The 25,893-nt window shown below is 46.5% G+C and overlaps 1 protein-coding gene across 2 annotated transcripts; it reads right to left on the bottom strand.

The window, feature by feature from the left end:
• Positions 1-23: 23 nt before the first annotated feature.
• Positions 24-24,860, bottom strand: FHIP1B (FHF complex subunit HOOK interacting protein 1B). Of its 2 annotated transcripts, none has more exons than XM_004717055.3 (12): positions 24,791-24,860; positions 15,115-15,439; positions 14,267-14,908; positions 13,688-13,846; positions 13,412-13,498; positions 13,031-13,198; positions 8,190-8,269; positions 7,821-7,984; positions 6,605-7,384; positions 3,405-3,583; positions 3,091-3,253; positions 24-546 (listed from the first exon to the last, which is right to left on the bottom strand). In XM_004717055.3, exons 2-12 carry the CDS (start codon positions 15,250-15,252, stop codon positions 185-187), a joined length of 2,922 nt encoding a protein of 973 aa, XP_004717112.1. In that variant the 5' UTR covers positions 15,253-15,439; positions 24,791-24,860; the 3' UTR covers positions 24-184. The 2 variants fall into 2 exon arrangements, with proteins under 2 accessions (XP_004717112.1, XP_045146478.1); XM_045290543.1 differs by having other exon boundaries at positions 7,187-7,384.
• Between the last annotated feature and the right edge of the window lie 1,033 nt (positions 24,861-25,893).

The following is a 25,893-nucleotide window of genomic DNA, read 5'->3' as shown; positions in this document are numbered from 1 at the left end:
TGGGAAAGAAGAATGAACACAAACTAGATTTCCCTTTTATACATATCGCAGTAAGTTCTCCATAAAACGATTCTTCTGAAATAAATTAAAAAGTCTTCTTGCCACTGCCTCCAAACATAAAAAGGAGCCTGCACCTTGGCCCCAACCTAGGCCACCCACGGCCCTGATTGTCCGTGGAAGAGCGTTAAGGATGGAGTGGCCCAGCGCCTGAGGCGGGAGGGCCAGACCCCTCCTCTGAAGTCCCCAACAAGAAAGGCGAGGTGACTGCATGGGCCTGGGAAATGGCAGCCAACTCCTTGAGAAACTCGGGGAAAATGACCGCGCAGTAGACGGCATTCTTGACACGTAGAGCCTCGCCTTGGCGCTCAGGGGCCCCGCCCCGAGGGAGTAGAACTGGAGTGGAAGTCCCAGGAGAGCCCCCACCTAGGCCAAGTCCTGCTCCATCTCGCCCAGGCTGAAGGATCAACTGTGCGGCCTGGCGGGCCCTGGTTGGACTGTGTGTGTGCCGCAGAAGCAGCTCCCCCAAGGATGGCCTTCGGCTTTTCACTGGGAATAAAAGGGCATCACAGAGGTGCGGGGTCAGTGAATCTCCCCAAGTTCTGGGAAAAGAGATTCCCCCACCTCCTAGGTTCACAGACTTCCTGACTAGGGTTCTGAGAGAACAGAAAAAGGGACCATGTGGGCCAGAAACTAATCTCAGACACCATTTCCTGTCTCATCCCTCAAGATGAATTTGAAGGCTCTTTCTCACTCGACCATCAAAATGCTGCCTATCCAGCTTCTTCCCGCTATCTAGTCTCCCCACCCAGTTAACCCAAGCTACCCCAAGTATTCCCAGTAGAAAATACTTCATCCCAACCAATTCCTTCCCCATGTCCCCTTCACTCTGAGGGAGTCTCCTCCAACCCCTCCCATTCCCATCAGTATTCTATCACCACCACGAATTTCTCCTTAGTCTGAACGAGCCCTTCCTTCAAGCTTCCCATTACCCTCCGGAGCTAGTGACCCACTTCTGCCTTCCGCTACCTCTATGGAATGCCTAGCCCTCCATCATCCTCTGCCCCTTCATCACTCAGAGGCCAAACACGCGATCATATCGCTCAGCGGCTGCTTTCACTTTTTCCAGTCCACTCCCTCCAAGTCCGCTCTCCTGTAGGCCCCTCCTACAGCCTCCACGCCAACCACACTAGAAGTGGCCAGAAAACTTCATGCCATCTTGGACTGAAATGAGCCATTTAAAATGTTACCATTCCCTTCCATGCTAATGCCTAGATTCCAGGCTCTGGATCTATGACCACTGTCTGTGGCCTAGATTCTACGCACATCTATAAGACCTGACATTCACAGCCCTTCACAAACAGGCTCCACCCACCCTCTCCAGAGAGAACTTCCGTCGGCTCTCCGAGACTCTCCGGGTACTTTTCATGCTTCTGTGGCTCCCTCTGCCTACATTTTGTTCTTCTCACTTTAAAAATTCCTCTGGGACTAATTTTCCTATCTCCACCACTCTGGAAAACCTCCTCTGCAATAATTCCCTATATTATTGCCCTTACCAGACTTTAATAATTTGTTTGCATGTCTTCTACCTCTTGTAGTAATTTATGAGCTTCGTGTGACTTATTAACCTTTGTATCCCTGGGTCCAGAGTAAACACGGTCCCAAGACTGTGGAAGCAAGAGCAGTCACAGCAGTGGGCCAGGAGAGCGCGTTCATAAATCTTCACTGGAGCCTCCCAAGTGTATGGTACTCTTCTCAACCCACACACTGATCTCCTTAAGCCCCATCTCACCTTTGTTTGCTTGTTTTCAGCATACTATTTTGCTTCATATTTTGATTAGCAAATAAAGGATAGCATGAATCCTCTAACCTTTCTCACACTTCACAACTGGATTAATTCATGCCATTTTCCCTTTACCCTCTGCCTCACAGGAGAAAAGAAACAAACCAACGCACCAAGTCCCTTTCCTGTCTGAATCTTTGCGTGCCCTGGGTCCCATTACGTCCACCATCACTGGGACACTGGATGCAGCCTGGTGACCCAGTGGGGTCAGTGTTGAGCTAACTGAAAGGTCAGCAGTGTAACTCACCAGATGCTCTGTGGGAGAAAGATATGGATGTCCACTTCCATAAAGACTTACAGCCTCAGGAACCACACAAAGCAGTTCTACTCTGTCCTACAGAATTCAAGAGCACTGGGTTGATTTGGACCTTTCTCCCTTGATTATCATCTCTCCTAGTTATTATACCCTGTACCAAGTGTCGTGTGTGTGTGTGTGTGTGTGTGTGTGTGTGTGTGTGTGTAAAACAAGGGCTCAGATACCCGGTAAATGAAAGATCTAGATTTAAAACTTCATGGCCATACCAGGGGCTTCAAAAAGTCCACGAAAAACGGAATTAAAAGATAATGGAATTTTTCCCGAGTTTTTTGAAACCTCTTTGTAGTCTTCCTTCTTCCTTATACCAGATATCCACTCACCAAATTCTGCCAGTTCTTTCTTCCCATTTCCAAAACTCTAACTCAAGTGTTACAGGTCATTATCTGCATTATTATAAACGCCTCTTGACTGGCTCTCCCTGCCTCCATGTTCTAGCTTCAATTCACCTACCACATGCGTCACCATGCCTTTCATCTAAAAAACTTAAAATCTCCAATGGTTTTCTGGAGATTTGAAAGAGCACAACTTCTATCCAGCTCAGCTTCAACTCTTTCTAGAATTACCACCAGCTGTTCCAACACTTTCCAAAATGACTCCAACTGCTTAATGGTCCATGCTGAACAAAAGTCCTACCCATCTCTAAAGGCTCAGGCCAAATACCGTGTCCTTTACCAAGGTGTAACACCATCTCAACCAGTCTACTCTGTCCCTTTTGCCTATTCCCATCTCAGAGCAATTTTTGGTGGCACTGTTAATGTAGCTCTGACTGGACAGAGCTGTGTTTCATTCTAGGAGCCTGAGAATAGAAATCAAGACTCAATTTTCTAAAACTCCCCAGTTCCTGGCACAATTTTCCCCTTTACTAAGGGCTTGATTAATTTAGGCTAGGTAGCTGTCTACAGGGTAAGGACAGAGGTAGCGGGGCAGGCCTCACCTAGGGGATCGGAGCGGCGGGGGGCAGATCCTGCTGCAGGGCCCTCGATCCAGTCCAACTTGCCGCGGGCAATGAGGTACTTCTTGGCTTTGGAAAGCAGTGCTGGGAAGTCCTCCTGGGAGGCCGCAAAGCTCTCAATCTTATTCTTCACAGAGCCCAGCACCTATGAAGTACAACTTCATGACATTTCTGAGTGGCCTGACAGACATAGTCCCTTCTAGGCTCACTCTTCCCCGCCCTCCCAGGGTCACTCCAGCTGTGGGCCTGGCCCACCATGGAGCCTGGACGCACCCATGCATGCATGCATCGCACACCTGCAGCAGGGACTTGACACTGGGCTGGAAGACCATGTTGGTGTTGAGCAGGAAAGAGCGGAGCAAGGGCTGGGGGTGACAGGCCAGCTGGGCCACCAGCCCCGTCAGCAGGAAGTTGACATAGACGGAGTTCTGCAGCATGTTCTCGAGTTTGGCAAAGAGCACAGCCATGAAGGGGCCTGGGAGATGGGCACAAGGACACAAGGCCTGAACACAAGCAACCTGCCGGCATTCCTCCCCAAACAAGAGACCCCGCTAGATGAATGGCATTTACACAAGCCTCGGGGTATGTCTAAATATCCCATGAGCACCTAATCTGAGTAAGATGGCAGACACCATGTGAATCTAGATGAGTCCAGATACCAGTTTTACATTCATACTCGCTGAGGAGCCAGCCCTTGAGTCAGACCTGGTTGTAAATGTTAGCTACACCCTTCACTAGTTGTATTATTTGGTAAGCTTCAATTCTCTAAGCTTCGGTTTCCAACTAAGTAAAACAAGAAAACATACCCACCGCATAGGTTACTGAGAGGATCGATGGGATAGTTACTGATATAAAGGAGTTAGCCCAAGATTTAAAGAATTTTTAAAGTGTCCACTACAGACTACATAATATTTCTCAGCTTTAACACAAAAAAGATTCAAGCCAGAGTAGGCAGGGAAAAATGATTAGAACCAAAATGAAAAATCAGTTTACATACAAGACAACAGACAACACTGGAGCTGGGTCAGAAGGAAGAAGGAGGCAAAGAAACTGACAATGAGGTAAGGGTAAACTTAAAGTTAGGCAAGAAATATCTGAGGTGCCAAAGATTTTGAAATTAGCTCTGTTTGCCAGGAATTGGGAACCAAGAAGGTGGAAAAGAATCTGTAGAAAATCAATAGTATAGTCAGGACCAGAGAAAGTGGATTCAGGACAGAGTGAGTGATGGAGAAGAAGATAGCAGAAGGAATTCATTCAAAGACTCTTTTCATCAGCACTAAGCGCTGGGACCATCAGTAGTCCTGCTCAGGAACTGGTGAGGGGAAATGGACTGTTTCTAATGACTGCCTTAAGAATAAGACAAAACAAAGAAGGTCAAAGAAGAAATCAGAACATCTCTCACTCCAGTTGTACACACTTAGCTGAAAAACAACTCTAGTTTAACGTTCCTAAGATAGACACCATAACTCTGTCCTTCTAGGCCTTCCTTTTCCTGGAACTTTCTTGCAAGAATTTTTAAAGTTCAAATTAGCTTACAATCTGTTGCCATCTGGTTGATTCCAATTCATATTGCCCACATGATAAAACAGAACTGCCCCATAGGGTTTCCAAGGCTGTAATCTTTACAGAAACAGATCACCACATCTCTCTCACATGAAGTAGCTAGTGGATTCACACTTCCACACTTTCAATTAGCCGCTAACCATTTCCAGGGGTCTTCAAACTTTTTAAGCAGGGGGCCAGTTCACTGTCCCTCAGACCCGTTGGTGGGCCAGACTAGTTACAAAAAAAAAAAAAACTATGAACAAATTCCTATGCACACTGCACATATCTTATTTTGAAGTAAGAAAACAAATGGGGCAAAAACACCCGGCAGGCCAGATAACTGTCCTCGGCGGGCCGCATGTGGCCCGCGGGCAGTAGTTTAAGGGCGCCTGATTTAAATACTGTACTGACAGGGATATTAAATAGGCTTATCAAGAGGAAAAAGCATACATACATCAGCTAATGCTTCCTGATGATAAAACCATGATAAAGCATGCACGCCTTCCAAAGGTACAAAGTAGGAAAGAACAGGTAGAGGGTTAAAAAAAATGGAGTGTGTTTTCTTTCATCTGCAATTAGAGAGAGTTTGTACAATTCCAAAGCAGAAGCCCCGATACTGTGCAAGCTGAACAGTTAGCATATTCCAGACCCAAACAGGACATATACTAATCAAGATACGATAACTACACTGCAAACAATTCCAAGAAGCATGGTTGCTTTCCATAAAACCAAACTCACGGCCATCAAGTTGATGCCAAATCTTAGCAACCCTGTAGGGCACGGTAGAACTGCCCCCGTGAGTTTCCAAGACTATTTAACTGTGTCCAGGAGTAGAAATCCTCCTCATTCTCCCGTGGAGCTGCTGGTGGTTTTGAACTGCTGACCTTGAAAATCGCACCCCAATACATAACCACTACGCCACACAGAGGTCCTTAGTCAACGTCAATCTGCCATGCAGCAAGAGTTAATTACCGTAACAAGAAACCATCACTTGCTGAATTTTCACAGTGTGTCTGTCATTAGAACTATGCCTAGTGATTTACAAGCATCAATGTCATAACAGGGTTACTAACTCACAATGTGTCTAAACCAAAGCTTGGGACCTGAGTATACCTTTCCAGAGGTGTTTTTTTGCTTTGTTTTGACTTGTGTATTTTGAGTTTGGTTTTATTTCTGGTACAGGGTAGAGAGTGAAGACAAAAGCTGGGCTAGGTGGGCTGGCTCGCAAGCAAAAGCAAAAAAGGAGGTAGCTTAGTCACACAGGTCAGATCTAGTGCCATCCACATCCTAGAGCAACCAAAGGAACTCTGCTAGGAGCACACCGCTCCACTTCATCTGAACGATTCCAATCCTTTCTACTAACTGTAAATCCTTAACATGACTGTCTCAGTGGATAGTCATGGCAAACTAGCACGGTCCACAGATGTGAGCAGGACAAGGGGACATGGGAACTCTCTTTAACAAAGCAAGAAGAGCAGGAGGAAGAAGACCAGAAGAGGGGATTAGAGGAGAGCTGACAGAGAGTGAGCACACAAGTAGATATACTAGGGGAACCAAATGACCTCCAACATGAAATAGGGATACAGGTGCTTCTCAAAAAAAGAGCACATGTATCTGCCAAATAGCTCATGATGCTGGGATTCACCCAGAGACACCAAACAGAGTATCCCGATCACAAAATCCAGGAAATGGCCAGAATGAAGATGAGGAACATGCACATAATGGACATACAAGGCTCAGACATTATTCAATTGAGCACAAGCAAGACAGACATACAGGCATTCGCAGATAACATGATACATATCTGGAAGGGATCCGAGCAGAATGGATGATGCGGGGCTAGGCAAAGACATGGAAATGACATGAGCCAAGAAGTCTTGGGAATCAGCACACACGTGCTGAGAACATGCAGAGATTACACAAAGATGAAGGCCGAGGTTAAATAGCTTACCAGTAAAAGGCTGGCTTGGCAGCTGGTTGAGAGTCCGCAAAGGGCTGCTGAGGAAGGGGCCAGGGGGCTCAGGGGGACAGCTGAAGCTCTCATAGGCCTCCTCCTCCTCAAGAGGTAGCGGAGGCTCTAGGAGCGGCTCTGAGCCAGCCCCTCCATTGCTCAACGCCACCTCCAGTTCCCGGAGCTCCTGCCCAAAGCCTTCCAGTGCTGCCATGCCCTCAGAGGAGCCCTCTAGCAGTTCCCCAGCTCCCTGCTCTGGCACCCGACGAACCTTCTTGGGCCCCTCTGGCCATGGTCCTGGTATCCCATTGAGCTGGGGAGGGAGACAGTGGCCAGGACCCTCCCCTGCACCCCCACCTAGCCCCCCACTCCCCAGCTCTTCCTCCTCCCCTTCTCCCATATTGTCCCTGTCCTCCTCGGGCAGTAGGCTGCGTTTCTTAGTCCGGGAGCCAACAGGACTGGGTTCAGGAGGGGGCCTCTCGCCATCATAGGGGGCAGACCAGGTGCGGCAGGCTCGAACACAGCAGTCTACACCACGACGTGCCTCACGCAGGTACTCCAGGTAATTGTCTTCCAGCTCACCAGGCTCCTCTGCAGGGCTGGGCCGTCGGCCAGGGCTGGAGGCTGGGGAGGCAGCAAGCCCTGGGGAGTGAGGGGCTGGACCTGGGGGTTCAGAGCCACCTAGGCTCTGCTGCCGCAAGAAGAGAGCTAAACGAGATGGTGTAGAGGGCCGGGGCACTGTCACCACAGAAGAGGAATCAACACTTGGACTTCCAGGACCTGCAAAGGGAAAAAAAAACCCTAAGAGGAATCAAAGAAACAAAAGTGCAGGAAGGATAGAACATTTAGGAAGAATAACAAAGGAGAAAGAGCAGACACAAGGACTTATTCAGCCAGTTGACACTCTACATTCCAGATTAACCTTTTCTTCACCTCCTCTCTCAATCACTGACACTAAAGAAATGATAGAAACAGGAAGAGTACAGGACTGGATGAAGAACAGGAGTAGCTCTGCTCAAAAGACTAACCCTAAATTTCTTTGGCGGGTTAAGGATTCTCTCCAAAAGATCCCTCTCATCAACTTCCCCAAAGGCAGAATATGCCTCTCACAGCCACCTCCCACCTCCACCTATCCCTACCTTCTTGCTAGGCTTCTCCAGAACCCAGCCCATACCCATGGTGTCCTCCCTTCTCCCTGCCTCTCTGCAAGGCCCACCTCTTGCCCACGAGGCATGCTCTGGACGAGGTGGGCTAGGGGCACAGTGGCGGCAACAGCGTGGGATTAGGGAGAGAAACTTGTCAGCTGCTCGTCCATATAGGTCCACATCACGCACAGCTGGCTTCTGGCTCAACATCACGTGATTACACGGGACAAGATACCTGGAAAAGCGAGCAGAAAGAGGACACAGGGTGGATCAGGAAGACAGGCCCTGATCCAACTCAAAGGCACGCTATAGCTAAGCCAGCCTCTAAGAGGAAATACATGAGCAGCCCCAATATAGCCCACAGCCCCCCCGCAATGCACACGCCCTGAGGGCCCTGAGGGTTCAGAGTCAGCCAGCCCCAGTGCTGCCCCCACAGGTACCTGAGAACCAGCTGCAGCAGGACATCCTCACAGCTGAGGTTCAGTAGGGTCCTGAAGAGACTCAGAGAGACCATGCAGAGCTGGGGGTGGGGGGGGAGGAGGGAGGGAGTCACCATAAGAGCTCTCTACACTCTAAGCTTGTTTACCAAATGGGAAGTCCCCAGCCCCAGTCCCCGCCCAACCAGGTCTAAAGGAATAAATGTGAACAGGACAGGACGCATAATAATCATTTTACTATTAGTTAAACAAATGACCACATGATCTTTGTGGTCAAGATTTCACTGTTCACACATAGGAATGAACTATGTATCAATGGACTATACACATGTTAGCAGCTCTTGTGGCAATATCTACCAGCTAGTAGAGGCTCCAGTCGGCCGTATATGGAATGAATACTCATAAAGAGCGACACTACAAAGGAGACCAGCAGGAGACACCAGCAGCATGGTAACGAAATGAAGGCCCATCAGCAGGGACCGTAGGGAAACTCAAAGAAGCCCTGCGAAGTAGGCAGCGTTGTGAGCAAGGAGTTAGAGCAATGTCCCCAGCACCAGTATCTCTCAGAAGGCAGGGAAAAAACAGCAGAAAGGGCAGCAGGCAGGATAACGAAGCAGGTGGGGCCAGAGCCGGGGAAATCTTTTGTTACAGAAAAGGAAGGTTGTAAATCTCTGACTACACAAGGAGAACAGACACACATTAAGCTCTCCCTACCTGCTCTGAATCCCCATAGTGCTTCCTCTGGCCTTCCTTTGGAAAAGTACTACAGATATCTTAGGCTGCATGAAGACTACAACTATTCTTCTTCCCAGTCACCGCATTACTCAGAATTGCGCCCACTTATAACAGCTGTGAGAAACTTACTGAAAACCCCTGAAAGCCAGTGAAAAAAGTGCCTCCCTCCTGAGTCCCAAGTCTTTGATACTCCCCCATTATAACCTTCTCCCCAGTTTTGGATGCAAATAAAGTTACAGGGGCAGGGGGCAGACCTTGGCAACTCAGACCATTAACCTATATACATGGTCCTAAGACCTCCCCAAGTCCCCTGTTGGGCTCACAGGCTGGTGGTAGAGCTGTGGCTTCAAGCCACCAAGTTTACGAGATGACAGCAGAAGGGTCATCTCGTAAGGACAAGATGCACTGCGGTGGTCACGTCAAATGAGATCTTAGGAGCCACCATTTGGACAATAGGGGGTGCTGGGGCGAGTAAGCAGGAAACTGGGTAGGTGTGAGTTTCCGGAACATTCCCAAGGAGAGAAACAACTCTGCATGGGTCAGGGTAAGGCATGGGTCAGGGTAGGGTGGGTCCCATCCTGGCTGTAAATTCTGACCCAGCTATGGTTTGAAATGGCACACACCAACAAACTCACTCAAAGTACAAAGGAGCTGTATGACGGAGCAGCATCTGCAGAGCAGGGAGCAGCCCCACGTGATCGCCTCCACACTCTCTCCGGGAGCCTGCAGAGCATTTGGTTGACGTTGCACAGGACACTGATTTGCACCTAACAACCTAGAGGCTCTAGAACCTAACTATATTGATAAGTGAAAAGGGAATGTATTTGACCTGAATCCGGAGCCCTATCTGGCATATTCTAGGTCAGTGGTTCTCAACCTTCCTAATGCCGCGACCCTTTAATACAGTTCCTCATGTTGTGGCCACCCCCACAACCATAAAATTATTTTCGTTGCTACTTCATAACTGTAATTTTGCTACTGCTATGAATCAGGCAACCCCCATAGGGGTTGCGACACACAGGTTGAGAACCACTGTTCTAGGTGCTCAACATTTGCAAAATGACTGAGAGAATTAAAAGAACATAGTGAAAAAGATATGACACCGCAGTTCATATTTTGACCAGAATGGATGTTCACAAGGCTTATCCAAAGTGACCACTTTGTAACTAGCCATGAAAATACTCACAACTCACAGAAAGACAGGGTGGGAGACATAATAAGACCCTCAAAGATGGCCACATCCCAATCTCAGGAACCAGACTATGATACACATCAAAGGGGCTTTACAGCTGTGATTAAGGTTGCAAAATTTGAGACAGCAGAATGACCCTGGTTTATTGTAGTGGGTGCAATCATTTCACATAAATCCCTAAAAATCAGAGAGCCTTTTTGGAAGAGAGGTCTGAAGCATGAGAAGGACCTGACCCACGGGAATGGTTTTTATTACTGAAGAGGGGCAACAGGTCAAGTGTGGCTGGCCTCTACAAGTTAGGACTGGCTCTCGGCCAGCACACAGCCAGAGAGGAAACAGCGACCTCAGTCCTACACCCAAATGAGCAAGGAGATGGATCGTCGGCCAGAACCTCCAGCAAGGAATGCTACCCTGTCAACACCTGGCCGTTAGCCGGATAGCTCCACGTTAGACTAAAACGTGAGACCTATGTTGCTGCTTGCCATCAAGTGTGTGGTCTTTTTGGGGAGCAATAAATCGTCACTGCTATCAAGTCGATTCTGACTCATAACAACCCGCCAGGTAGAGGAGAATTGCCACTGTGAGTTTCCAAGACTAACTCTTTACAAGAGCACAAAGCCCTGTCTTTCTCCCACAAAGTCAGGCCAATAGAATTAAGCTTGAACTAGACAGTAGACAACAAAGCACTGCATATTTAACATGGGCATCCTGAAATCAGAAGAGATCTGGCTCCTCCAAGAACTAGGAACCAGGAAGAAATATCCCAAGAAGTTAAAAGCCTCCTGAGACCAGGGGACATATAGGAATCATATAGAATTAAGTGCTAAGGACTAAAGACAACTGGAAGAAGAATCACAGAAAAGTTAGGATAAGAGCAAAATAAAAGGAAGACAGAGCTCAACAGAGGAAACACACACACACACACACACACACACACACACACACAAACCTTAAGGAAAGCAACTATCTCTAAGCATGAGCACATTTTCTATGAGGTTTGAAATAAATCCATGATCTAACTTCAACACACTGAAAAAATAAAACTTTTGGCCACTGGAAGAGGCAAACCTCTACCTCTCTCTCTCTCTGTCCCTCCTACACCTTCCTGCTGACAAGCCACATGGAACCACGCTGATGGAAGCCAAAGCCCTGGAGATGCGAACACTGCCATTGGATCCACAGGACTTTCCACCCACTGGCTTGCGATCATCCTGCATTTGGCAACATTGCATGTGCTGTGGGAGTCTGAAAAGGAATTCACGGGCTAATATTGGACTTATGGGCTAATATCGAACTTATGGACTTGATCTGGACTGGGCTGGGATGTTTTATCGATGCATAATTACTCCTTGATATAAAGTTCTCTCTTACAAATAAATAAATAAAACTTTTCTTATACCTTTGTATGACATAGCTTATACTAGCAACACAAACCTATTGGCCTAGATAAGTAACTGTCAACCCAAGGCAAGTATTATAATTACTTTTCAGAACATTTTAAATACACATGGCCTGGGCCTACTCTCAGGGTTTATAATTCAAGAAATCTCATGAAGTCTTTGAAACTATTACTGTTGCAGTAAATGTTATTGTCATATTTATTATCAAAGCTCCGGGGATGATTCTAAAGTGTACACCTGGTTTAGACAGATTAGTTTAATCAGTCAGTCTGTAATAACGCACACAAACGCAAGTTCACTCAGAAAACCTCATTTCTATAAATCAGCTATCCGGCAAACTTACCAACCTGGGACTCCGCTCCCTTGTGCCTCAATTACCTAGAAATTTTCTAGAACTCTTAATAATCCAAGAGCCTCTGCTATTTTAAACACAAAGGTCCAAGTACTTCAACGATTTGAAATGGAAAACAGTCATAGTCCCTAAGCCAAAAGAGACACCAGAAGCAAGTCTATGCATAAAACTCCTGCTTTATTCCCCTAGAAAGCCTCCAGATCTTATTACCTGCAAACAATATACTCTTATTTGATATACATGCTTACTGTTAAAATATAAACTTATTAGGTCTATAAGGCATGCATGATCTAGATCTTCCCTACCTTCTATTCTCATCCCACCCCCACTCACCCTCCCATGCTCACTGCAACTCCAGCCACACCGACCGGTCTTTCCTTTCTTCAAATACAGTCACTTCATCCCCATTTGACACCCTCTGAGTGTTGTTCAACAACATGAACAATGGCTTGTTCAATAGCTAACTCCTTCATGACCTTTAGCTCTCAGCTGAATGTCACTTCATCGGAGGTCTTTCTTGATCACCTTTCCTATTATTTCCTAAGTACCCTGTGCTTAATATATTTTTCAATAATTTCCTTAATGTGTTTGCCGATCTTCCTCATGATAAAGCAAGCTCAATACTATCAGCAACCACATCTACCGTGCTCATCATTACACCCCATCACAGGCAAATCGTAGGAACCATTGTAACAAAACCATAAAACTATTTGCAAAGAAGGAATGTAGGTTAAGTAGGTAGGTGGCACCTCAAACGCAGTAAATTCCAAAGGAAAGACAGGGTAAGATGCCAAGCGTCACTGGATCATCCACCAGAGCAGACACTAAACTTACAAAAGTAATCTTGAGTCACCTATAGCAGGCCACAGAGCCATAAATAGCTGAAGAGAACCTAGACCAGTAGTGTATCACAAGCAGCACACAATGGAAAAGCCTTTCATGATGATGAACAGTCAGTTACCCAAAAAAGGGTACCTCGGTGTTCCAGATCCATACATTACAAAAGTGAATTAAAACCTGTACCTAAGTGGCTAAGTTTATTGCCACTAATTTTGAAGTAATTGGAGGTAAAAGCCAAAGGTAAAGGACGAGAATACCCTCCCAGAACAAAGATCAGAGAGAGGTGGCTCACCCAGGTAAGCCAGGACAGAGGTAGGGGCCATACCCGGGAGTTGCTGCCAATACGGGCAACAAGGGTGTCAAGGATGGTGTGGGTGTCATGCCGGTGTAATAGCAGGAATCGCAGGAAGGTACGGAGCAAGGCAGGCTCTGAGATGCTCCGTAGGAAAAGTTCCAGGTAGGCGGTACTGGCGATCATCTCCTCCACAGAGGTCTGGAGGAAGGAAGGGGAAAGTCGGAAATGTAGGACTTTCCTCCACATACACTGAGCAGAGGGGCATTGTCCCTGATTTTGTCTAAGGAGGAACCAGGAACCGAGAGGGGAAAATGAGGAAGACTCAGCCCACTGCTTCCCACATTGGTCCCACATTGATGTTACCACCCCTCAGCCTGACCCCTAATCTGCCTTGCCACCCATGACTCTCACCTTGTGCAGTGCAGGGCCCATGACAGGCACCAGGAACCCATTATGGATATAATCAACCAGCTGCTTCTGCACCAGGGGGTGAGCCACCTGTAGGGGTGCGAGACAGAGGAAGGAAGACTGTGCAGGGGACCACTGTGTGGAAGGGAATGAAATAGTACAATACAGGGAGGCGCCCTATGGCCAATATGGCAGATAGCAAAACTCCAGAGAATGTCCCCTCTTTATCCCATCTCTCCAGGATGACCCACAGCCAGACCTCCAGGGAACCCGTTGTACCTGAATGACTGCATTGCAGAATTCTAGGGAGCTCATGAAGAGTGCAAGAGCCGGCACTCCCAACCAGTCCTCTCGTCGCAGACAGTGCCAGTCGTCCCCTGGAACCTCGATCTTGCGGGGCAGTGAGGAGTACAGGGCACTCAGTCCTGTAGCCAGCACCTAGGGGTCAGCACCAAAGGCAGATTACCAAACATTCAGACAATATAAAGAACGGGGACAAGGAAATTCTTAATTCAGAGTTTGGATAGGAGTAGGAACAAAAGATACATGGTGCTCCAAAAAGTTCCCAGGGGAAAAAACTGGAATTAAAAAATCATGGATTTTTCCCACAAACTCTTTGGAACCCCCGCATATTTAGTTACCTAATATGGCAGGACATCACGTGGGAACTCTGGTCCACAAAGAACCTTAGCACCTGGCTCCACCCACTTAAGCCCATGTCTCAAACCGACCTCAACTCCCTCAGACCCAGGAGGCTAATTCCTAGAAGAGAGGGTGCTGGTACACAACCCCTCCACATGTCCTGGGTATCTTACACACCATACCCTACCCACACACTCCTATCCCAGGGATGCTGACCGGGCAGAAGTAAGAGTGGTCCGCGATGTAGCTGCCCACAGTGGGGCTCCCAGCTGAGAGAGCCATGAGCAGGAGTAGGGCATCACGAGCCTGTTGGCCCAGAGTGCCCTCTCGATGGACGAAGGGGACAAGGCGAGAAAAGAGAAGAAGGCGGGGGGCAGCTCCAGGTTCAGGAGGTGACTGCAGGAAGAACTCAAGCAATGACGGCTCCCGGGCCACACACACACATAGCTGGCTGAGAAGTAGCACCAAGCTTTCATCCAGTGCTGGGCTACTGGGCACAGGGTGACCGCAGGCATCCAACAGGACCAGCAGAGCCTCTCGAACTGGACCGTGCCGCAACAGGGGCTGGCGAGCTTCGCTCACTAGCATCTCAAACAGTTTCAGTTGTTCAGCCCGCCGTTCCTCGACCCCATCTCCAAACTCATCCCATTGCAGCTGCCATGCCAATACTCGGGTCAGCAGATCCTCACGCAGAGCAAACTCCAGCAGGGGCCCGGGGGCTGTGGGGGCTGAGGGGACTGCACGATCCTCTACCAACAGGGTCATCATCTGGTAAGTGTGATTTCGAACAGCACTGAGATCATCTGCACCCCCAGGAGCTGCTGCCCCAGGACTCCGCCGCTCCAGGATTCGCACCACCTGCAGAGAAAGGGTTGCTAGGAGTTGGAATCCACTCGGTGGCAGTGAGTTAGGATTTTTTTTTTTAGGGGGAGGGGTGGTGTTGGGGAAGCAGGACAGAAGAGGGGAGGAATCTAGGATAGTAAGATGACTGAAGGAGCTGGCAAGGCAGTAGGGAATGCAGGAGGCAGCCAGTGGACCTGGCCTTCTGGCATACAATCTCCTACCTGGGACCAATGATTCTTGAAGACCATGAGGCAGGTCTCAGGATCAGCCATGACAGGGGTCTGCTGACTGGTCCCCTGAGGTACACGGTGCCCAGGGCCCCGGGAGGCCAGTCTGCTCAGCCAATTCATCCTCTCCATGAGGCAGGCTGGACAGAGCCAGCAGCCAGAGGGCCACACTCTGGGATTGTGCCAGCTGGAGGCTTTCTCCGCTTGTGCCTCCGGTCTGCTTCATCCGGTCTGTAAGAGCCAGTAGCTGGCCATGGAGCCAAAGCATACACCCGCTGGAGTAGACACCAGAGGTCAGTGCCCAGTCCAGGATAGCAATCTAATTCAAAGAAGAACATGGAAAGGATAAACAGAAGTCAGCCTTTCTCCACTCCCCAGCAGGAAGAGACAGAAACCACTACTATATACCATTTGTATAGCCAACGAGCACCTCAAACTTAGCATGCCATGTCTTAAAGGGAACTCATTGTTTCTCCAACAAATCTCCCCAGTTTTCTCTAGCTCAAAAAATTATACTAACATTCAACCAACTGCTCAGGCCAAAAACCTGGGCACCATTCTCGTATCTTCTTTTCCTTACCCCTAATAAATACCCCAGTTAGCAACAAACGCTACCATCTCCACCCTCAAAACCTATCTCACAATTGCAATAGCTTCCAATCCATTTTTGCCACGCTGAGTATAGTTCCTATATAGTAACCAATGATATATATATATATATTTTTAAAGCATATATATGTGTGTGTGTATGTGTTAAAAAAAAAAAAAAGCAACCTTTCCCCTACTGAATATCCTCCAATGATTTCCTAATGTACTGGTAATAATCCATATGGCTTGCCTTGGCCTCTAAGATCCCACATAATCTAATCTTGAACTATGTCCTGTCACTCATACTTGAGTCATACTGCTCTTTTTCAATACTCTGTTCCCTCCCTCTGCCTTGAATACTCCTCTCCTGCTCTTCACATTGCTCACATCATTCAGCTCTTTTCAAATGTCATCTCCTCCGAGAGGCTTAACTTTAACAAGTCTATCTAAGTAGAACATCTTTCCACTGCTAATTTCCATCTCCTAGGTCTACTTTCTTTGTAGTGTTCACTGAAAACTGAAATAATGTGTCTCACTTTCATACTGGGATATAAGCAAGCTTTTTAAGGTCAGGATGTCTCTGTTTGTTAACTCCAGTGCCTAAAGCAGTGCCTAAGTTCACTCTTCAGTTGGTTCGAACAGGTACCCTATTGACCAAAGAACGTCTCTTACGGGAGCAGATGGCCTTATCTTTCTCCTGTGAAGCAAGGATGGCTTGAACTGCTAATTCTGCAGTCAGCAACCCAATACTTAACCCACAGCGCAGAGCCCAGGGGCTCAATAAATATTTGTTGTATGTATGAAATAAGTAAATGGATAAATGAACAAACCAATAAACAAACAGACAATAAGAAACCCACCTATGACCTGACTCAAGCCCTCTGGAACTTTTGAGGAAGAAATTATTTTTTCTGCCTATCACTGCTCCCTCCCTAAGGACCCTCGTCCGATTGCCTGTGGAATATGGACAAAGCCATTGCTGTTGAAGTTAGCAGTCTAATACTTATTCCACTATGCCATCAGGGACCCTTAAAATGGCAACATTCTTTTTTTTTAAATCATCTTATTGGGGGCTCATACAACTCTTATCACAATCCATACATTCATCAATTGTGTAAAGCACATTTGTACATTCGTTACCCTCATCATTCTCAAAACACCCGCTCTCCACATAAGCCTCTGGCATCAGCTCCTCATTCTTCCCTCTCCCTCCCCGCTCCCCCTCCCTCATGAACCCTTAATAATTTAGAAATTAATAATTTTGTCATATCTTACACTGTCCGACATCTCCCTTCACCCACTTTTCTGTTGTCTGTCCCCCAGGGAGGAGGTTATATGTAGATCCTTGCAATCAGTTCCCCCTTTCTACTCTCCCCCTCCCTTCACCCTCCCGGAATCACCACTCTTACCACTGGTCCTGTATTTCCAGTTCCTATCTGTACCAGTGTACATCCTCTGGTCTAGTCAGATTTGTAAGGTAGAAATGGGATAATGATAGTGGGGGGAGGAAGCATTTGGGAACCAGAGGAAAGTTGTATGTTTCATCGTTGCTACACTGCACCCTGACTGTCTCGTCTCCTCCCCATGACCCTTCTGTAAGGGGATGTCCAGTTGCCTACAGATGGGCTTTGGGTCCCCACTCCGCACTCCCCCTCATTCACAGTGAAATGATTTTTTTGTTCTTTGATAAAAATGATTAAAAAGGTAGAAACCCAGTCGCCCAGAAGAACTAAGCTCTCTTGTCATTTTAGCAGGAACCCACAGACACACTCCCATATACATACACATCTCTCCCTTCTGTCAGACTTACCCAATTCCACTCCCAAGACATGAGAAGACATTATCACAAGAGAATAATAGTCGAGATGACTTTTAGCAAGGGGAAAAATACCTAAGTCGTTTTCATCCTGGCTATAGCCCATAGTTCCTTCCCTTTCACACATACCACTTACCAGCAATGTCTCTTTCTTCCATTAAAAATTTCAGAGGAAAGGTGTGGTTCAGTTGTTCTTCCTCTTGATATTCAACTAAAGCTAAAGGAATCCAGAAACCTGGCACTAGCCCCACATTGGCCTTTGGATTATATTAGTCACCATTTTCTTTCACGTAGATATATATTCTTTCTAGTTCACTATTGCCACTCACTGCTAAAGGAGGGTTGCAACTCTGCTTAAAGAAACCTCCAGCAAGATTAGAGAAAGCCTTCAAGGGGAGGGTCGCGCTTCAAGGAGCAGGCAAGTCGCACTCATCAGTGAACTCAATGTACATTCCTCCTAATGTCCACTAGACACTGTGAGAGTGAAGCACTGAAAATTCTGAGCTGGGGAAAAAAGGGGGGTGGGGGGTGCATAACCCTAAACTCTAATGAAGGTTAGAGAGAGATGTGCCAAAGTGTTATGGAGGCAGGAAAAGAAGGTAACTAGTTCTGCACAGGGCAATATGAGAAGGTCCCACAAGAGGGTGACTAGCTTATACCTTTATTACGAGATACTGCTCACACATCTCACTATTAATATACTTCATATATAAATATAGTACCTTTATTAAGAGAGCAAAGGGAAAAGCTTCCTTCCTATTAAAAACAGTATGTACAAAAATATGGCATTGTAAAGGAACATGACAAATTTAAAGAACAGCTGCAAGTTTGGTTTGGCTTAATCATAGATTATTTACGAAGTGAGGCGTGATAAGAGCTGGAAGTCAAACAGGGGTGAAGATTATAAACATCAGTAATATCATGAGTTTTGAGTTTCACCTTTTTTTCTTTAGCTTTTGACATCCTGAGGACAAAGGGTTTTCAACAAGGAAATGACAAAATCAGATGTCTTTAAAAATACATCCTATTGTAATATGAGATAGAAGAGAGAGGTTTTGTCAAAGCTGTTTTAATAAGCCCGGCCCTGGTGGCACCGTGGGATAAGCACTGGACTGCAAACAATAAACCACCAGTCACCACAAGGCCGGCAGTTTAAAACCTTGAGCCGCTCCAAGGGAGCAGGATGAGACTGTGCTCTTGTGAAGAGTTACAGCCTCAGAAACTCAAGCGGGCCGGTTCTACGCTGTTTTACAGGGCTGCTCTGAGTCAGGATTGACTGGATAGCAGGGAGGGAGATGGCAGACGTTTAGAACAGAGGTTGCTGCACAATAAGTGCTCAGCAGACGTGAGCTGTTATTAATTCAGCGTTCAGTTCTACAAGCATTTTGAATGTTAGGTACTATGTTGGAGCTAGTATTTCAAAGAATAAATGATACTGTTGGCAGAGATATTACCAGTAGATATAATTTCAGTATCACATGAAATGTGCTAAGGCGAATCTCAGATTTAACTTTTCCAATTCTGCTCCTCCTACTTGTTTGTGCCATCCGTTTTTCTCTTATCTACCCACTGCCATCGACTGGATTCTGACTTAGAGTGACCCAAATCGAGGGTTTGTGATACTAAATCCTTACAGGAGCAGGCTGCTTTTTCCTTCTCTTTTAAAAACTCAAAGGAAGAGCCACACTGGAATCAGCTCAGAACTCAAAAGTGAACATTGAGTTCTGCTCACACTGCAAAAACAAAAAGGTCATAGTTCACTGCTGCTATTTACACACACACACCCCCCACCCACACACACCCACGTACGCACACACCAAACCCTGCAAAGTCCAGCCTAAGACAAAAGAAGAAACTGGAAACCCAATTTCCTACTATGCTCTTTGCTCTCATATCAAAAGTCCAGAAAAAGGCAAACATTTTTAGACTTACCGTCAGGCTGAACCACAGGAAAAAACAAGGGGAAAAGTAACTAATCTTGCAGACTTACAAATAAGCTAAGCCCAGACAATGGCCTTAGAGTCCAAAATACAGTCTCATAGTCACCTTCAGCAAGGGTGTCAATCAATCCCAGGACAGCGGACACAGAGCAGCGAGTGGTTCAACCTCACTTAGGAACCTTTGCCCTGGGAGAGGCAAAAAAAAGTAGCTGGGGGAAGGGATATACCTGCAACATCTACATCAGAGGAGAGACCAAAATTACCTCCTAAGAACAGACCATTTGAGTCCTAAGGCTTCTCTCTCCCTACAATGGCTCTTCCTAGGCAAAATGACTGATTAGGGACCTCAGCATGGTGAATGAGCTGTCACTCTAAATAATGATGGTAGAATGTCCTAAAACCTCATAGAACTAAGAATGGAGGAAGAAGGAAAAACAAACATTAAAAAAAAAACTCATCCCTCAGTGTATAGTCCAAACTCTCACCCTCCTCTCCCCCTCCTCTCCCCCTAATATCACCTCTGCTGCTGGTAGGGATCTTCGTCCCTGACACCCGCAGAGCCCTTATAACTCACCGAGTGAGCCTCTTACACAGTGACTCGCCTTTATAACAAAGAATGCCCACGTCACGTGATTATTTCTACCCCTGTTGTGTGAGGGTGGCAAAGAAGATGTCAAAGAGGAGGTGAAACTGAAGTGGTCTTTGAAAGTAAGGAAAGGTCACCAGGCAAAGAAGAAAAGGCATTCCTAGGAGAAGCAGCAGTATTGCAAGGATCTCAAGGCTCAAGAAAGTAACATGTTTGTTAGGGAACCGTGAACAATTTATTCCAGCTAGAACACAGTAGGGAGGAGCAAGCAGGAGAGGAGAATGGAGAAGTGAGCCGGGGCCAAATGATGCCATATTAAGGAATCTGGATCTTATCCCACAAGATACAAAGAGCCAAATGTGTTGAAGCAGAGGAGATTCCATGACCAGACTTGTATTTTTAGAAAGATCATTCTAGGGATGAACTAGAAAAGAGCATGATTGAAAGCAGGATACTGATGAAGGGGAAACAATAAGAGATGATTAAGAGCTAACAAAAGCTCTCACAGTGAGATTGTGGCAGTGAGGACGGAGAGAACAGAGACAACGACGTGTGAGGGCTCAGTGACTGAGTGCAGGGGACGAAGGAAGGAAAGGAACGGAAATGCACTGAGGTCTTTCTCTAAATTGAGGTGGAAGTAGGCTTTCATGGCAAAGAGTTCTGTTATAAATCTGTGCAGATGGAGATAGAGTGAAAGGGGGGGAAGAAGGGAGGGAGAGAGAGAGAGAGAAGAAGGGAGGGAGGGAAGGAGAGAGAGAGAGAAAAGAAGGGAGGGAGGGAAGGAGAGAGAGAGAAAACATGCATGTGCACCCACAGGAAGAGACAGGTCAAACACAAAGAAGTAATCACCTTATCACAATATATATTTACATTTCACATTGTTTTTCTAAATTGAAATTATCTTCTCATATGTTACTTTTGCTACCATATTGAGAATTTCTTAAAACCTCACAGACCAATGTCATAATTATCTTATCCCACAGAAGGAAAAGTGTCGGACTGTACCTGAACTCAAGAAGTATTTGCTGAGATTGAGGTCTTAAAAACTCATGAGCAGCCATCTAAGGTGCAATTACTGGTCTCTCCCCATCCAGAGGAGAGACAACTGATGAAAATAAAGACACAGGAAGCAATCAGTCGAATGGACTAATAGATCTGAAAATATCAGTCTCCAAAACAATGAGCTCAAATGGTACCACCTGCTCTGGAAAAGATCACATTAGGGGATCCTGAATAGAGTAGGAGAAACATGGAGAAACTCAAAATCATAAGACACCAAACATACTGATCAGAGGCTAGTGAAACCCCCAAAGTCATGGCCCTTAGACCCACTTCAGATCCAGAATTAAATTCGCCCGTGGCTCAATTTTCAGGCAAATAATCTAAGATCCAAAGGAGAGTATTTACGCAAGGAGTAAGTTCAGAGGGTTAGGAAAGGTGGAAGGGAAACAGGAAGTAGGAGTAAGTGATAGTACATTGAGGGAACTGCAGAGAATAAGATTGGGGCGCAAGAAAGGTATATTGATTGTTGGATGTAACACTGATCATCTGCTCTACAAACTTACACCCAATTCACAAACATTTTGTTTAGTGTTGCTGAATTAATATATGAAGGAAGGAAGGAAAGTGCTTTCCAAGCACTTAGCAGAGTACCAGGCACATGAATAAATGGTGACCCACAATGATCTCCCATAGCACTGCAAACGCATCATGTCCCTAGCACTCTCCGCATCATCATCTGTTTTCACCTTCCTAGTCCTGTCCCCTTGGAGTCCTTGGTTGGTACTAACAGGTGCTAGACTATTAAGAGTAAGGTTGGCAGTTTGAATTCACCCAGCGGCACCTCTGAAGATTGAAGATAAATTTGCTTCTGAAAAGTCACAGCTGGGAAAATCCTATATCGGAATTCCACTCTGCCCACAAGGAGTCACTGTGAGTCAGAATTAATTCAATAGCAACTAACAGACCCACCACCCAAAAAGTTCATGGGAAAATTGACTTAAAAGATAATCGGATCTTTCCACCAACTTTTTGAAGCCCTCCCCTATGCCACCGAACAAAATCCATTATACTCAATGCACTATTTCAACCACTCCAGTTGAACAAACAAAAAAAGCTAAACAAACCCAGTGCTTTCTCCAATATAACCAAAAACTTAGACAGTCCCTAAGAACTCTATGGCATATGACTTGATTCATCTTAGCACCCTCACTATATTATCAAAGGGCAGTATTTACATAAAGTCAAAGTTCAGAAGAGTTAGGAAAGGAGAAGGAACGGGAATGGAAAACAGAGAAGTAGAACAAATGCCCCCACATTGTGGGGATTGCAATAAATGAGCTGAAATAATTTGTGTATGAATTACTGATGGAAAACTGATTTGCTCTGTAAACTTCCATTCAGTTCACCATAAAACTTGAAAAGACAATGCTTTCTGATAGTTTGTTGTTTTTATATCATCAGACTCCTTCCTACAGATCACATGCCTTTTGCTTCACATTACCTTTATTCATTGTTGCAACCTTTCCCTAAGTTGCTCTCACTCTCAAATTTTGAGTCTAGCTTTGCCAGTTATCACTATGTGACCTCAGGCTTCTTAATTTGATTCCTCCCCTATAAATAAGAATTCCTGCTTTGTCTTTCTCACGGGGCATCAGAATTGTCACAATGGTTTAAGTAAGGGTTGAAGGCCATTTGGAATCAGAAGCTATATAGAATTGTTGTATTACTCATGTGCCCCACAACCTAATACAAAAGCCATACCACCATCCTCTAAATTGTGACCCGATTTCTATGTTTCATGAGCTAACAGAAATACATTTTTTAAGTAATAATGAAAGAAGAGGACTGTCATTTTTTATGTTGGCAAATAACACAATTTTTTACTTAAATCCACAATCTACTGTCACCATTAGTTTATCAGGGGAGGGAACACTTTAACACCAAAACAGGATGACTGATAATCTGAGGATAAATTTGTCTTTATGAAACTCTAAAAAACGAGCCCTGGTAGTATAGTGGTTACAAGTTGGGCTGCGATCCAAAGGTCAGCAGTGCGCAACCAGCTGCAGCTCTGAGGGAGAAAGACACAGCTTTCAACTCCAGTCAGTCTCGGAAACTCACAGGGCAATTCTATCCTGTCCTATAGGCTCACTATGAGTAAGTATCAACCTGATGGCAGGGAGTGAGTTGTATGAAACACTATGTTGTCTTCATTTTTCTCCTTATAGCTGAAAACTTTACCATCCAGTAGCACTGGCCTTGGCCCAGTGTACAGGAACCACTGCTCTAAATTATTTTTATACATGTGGATCCTACAGGATTGCTGGCAGGTTGTCAAGATTCTACCAGCATGAAGACCTGTTTGGTCTCCTGAGAAAAGCAGTGAAAACGCACCACAGAACGGCTAGCTCTAACATTGATGCTGGAACAGATTGGCCACTGTCTTCAATTCTCAGGGAGAGGTCTTGATAGGAAAGTCCCTAACTCTTCCTGAGGCTGAAGAAAGTCAAAGCCTCTACAGACTTGATGGCTGACTGCCAATACATATGAAAAATCAGTAATGTGGAAGTGGCCATTATCACTGAACAGCAACCTAGTTTTCCAGAAAGTTTCCATTTTTTTCATGTGTATGAGGGTAGGGTGAGGTTGAGAGTGAGAGTAGGTGGCTATAAAACACGAAAAAAGTGAACCTGGTAACAGGGCATGGATGGAAGAATGAATTAGAGGGATACCAACTTTGAGGGGTGATGAAAATGCTCAGTAATCACTTTACAATGTTTTAACTACAGGAAAATAAAAACAAGGCCACCCTACATGGGAGCCTAAATATGGTGCTATATGTGGCAAATCATGTGACCTCAATGAAAGTAGAATTACCTTTATGCAATAGAAATCACCAAAGCCCCACAGCTCAGCACAAGTAAGGAGTAGCAGGGGAGTAAAGGCTGCCTGGAGCAGGTGGAGACACACACACACACACACACACACACACACACACACACCACCCCCACATGAGAAAGACCACCTTAACGGAGGAACTTAAGAACTAATATTCCAATCATTCTCTCTGTTCAAACGGCTCCCTAAATGCTTTTCATTACTGCTGCCCGTGACACCTCCATTTTTTGGCCTCCAGAACAAGCAGAGGCCCAGGGAGCATGGGGCTCATTGCAAAACATCTCCACCCAAGCTGTCCTACTAAGCCTAAAATTCTTGCTGTCACTGGGCAAGCCAGTCTATCAAAAGAGGCCTCAGAACCAATCTTTCAGCCTCGTCGAAATATCAATCCTCATTCCCTCCTCCCACCCCTGCATGCAACCCACTACCAATTTCACCACCACCACCCCCTCCCCCAAGCTTCCGCCTTCAGCTTTCACTTACCTCTTCCTTCTCCTCCCCCTCCTCTCTGCACAGGCCTTCCCCCCCTCGTTCGGTAACAGGATTGTCCCTCGCCCCTGCCCTCAAGAGCGCCAACCTTTTACTAAGCCGTGTACACAAGTCCTTTCAACTTGGCCCCTTAAAAAAGCATCCCGAGATCTTCATACAACTTAGTCCCTTACCTGCCCGCTCACTCCTAGGCTTTCACCTTTTCTCGTGCTTCAGATACCTGTCCCCTCATCACCTGCCAGTCCATCACCCGCTTCCCTCCCAACCAATACAGCCACCAAGCCAGGGGCTGTCACTCCCTGGTCCCTCATGCCCTCACATGCCTCTCGCGGGGCCCCGGCGTACACCTACGGTTCACTCGTAGAACCGGAACCTGGCCAGGCCCGTAAGCCGCGGCGGTGCTAGGTGAGTTCAGGCCGCCGCCATCGCTCCTTAGGCGTACCAGCCGCGCCCCGCCCCGCGCCACACGCAGCCCGCGCCCCCGCGCACCACACGTAACCGCCCAACGACGCACGAGTAAGCAATGGCGTGCCTGCTCATTGGCTGTATCCATCCACAGGCAAAGCGTCGACGCTTGTTTCCTGGCAACGGCAGAGCACAGGGGCGGGGCTACAGACGGAATTCCTCGTGAAAGAGGTACCACCTCTCTCCAAGTTCCGCCCCCTCACACTGTAAACCACGCCCCTCAGAAGGGCTGTCATAGGCAAAAACCTTTGGGGAGGCGGAGGCCCGCGAGGTGGAGGCGGAGCCTCAGGAAGGAAGATCGCTAGAGAGGGCAGGAGCAGGACCTAAGGAGGTCCAGGTTTTTGAAAGACAGGATAGAACCTGGAGGGCGGGGCTAGAGGAGGAACTAGGCAAATAGACTGGTGAAGAAAGGGCGGGGCCACAGTTAAGAATGGGATCGTGGGCGTGGAAAAGGCGGGGCACAAAGAGGGTTAGAGGAGCAGTCAGTAAACGGAAAAGCAGAGCCTTGGAGTGAGCTGCTGGATAACAATCTTCCTCATTGCTGTCAAACCTGTGCGCTTGGCTTGCATTCAGTTTTAGTAAACGCCCCACTCTGGTTCTCTCCGCGCCTGCCGCCTTGTGCTGCTCCGTGATCCCTTGGACTTTACCTCATTCAGTCAGTCAACAAATACTAAATAAACATTTCTATGTCAGGCCGGGATTCTAGATCAATTAGAATCACAAGCAACTGCAACAGAGTGTAAAAAGTGCAGTCCTCAACGTTGGAAAATTCATCAAACTGCATATTTAATACATAAAGTTTTTTAAAATTATTTTATTGAGGGCTCGTGCAATTCTTATCACAGTCCATACATACATCCATTGAGTCAAGCACATATGTACATTTGTTGCCCTCATCAATCTCAAAACATTTGCCCTCTACTTTAGCCCTTAATATCATTTGCTCATTTTCCCCCTCCCCCCTCCCTCATGAACCCTTCATAATTCAT

This window comes from Echinops telfairi, unplaced genomic scaffold (genome assembly GCF_000313985.2).
Source record: "Echinops telfairi isolate 266 unplaced genomic scaffold, ASM31398v2 ScPeMD7_41;HRSCAF=154, whole genome shotgun sequence".
NCBI classification, from domain to species: Eukaryota; Metazoa; Chordata; class Mammalia; order Afrosoricida; family Tenrecidae; genus Echinops; species Echinops telfairi.
The sequence above is the reverse complement of the archived record's forward strand: the minus strand, read 5'-3'. Positions and strand labels throughout refer to the sequence as shown.

What these genes read in the sequence shown, in the direction of transcription:
- FHIP1B (XM_004717055.3), bottom strand. Translation starts at nt 15,252, where the DNA reads ATGGAGAGGATGAATTGGCTGAGCAGACTGGCCTCCCGGGGCCCTGGG. An exon ending in GTATTGGCAGCAACTCCCGG is followed by an intron (nt 8,270 to 13,030) that starts GTATGGCCCCTA and finishes CCCCACCCCCAG; the next exon opens with CTCTGCATGGTCTCTCTGAG. An exon ending in GCATGCCTCGTGGGCAAGAG is followed by an intron (nt 7,385 to 7,820) that starts GTGGGCCTTGCA and finishes TTCCCTTTGCAG; the next exon opens with GTCCTGGAAGTCCAAGTGTT.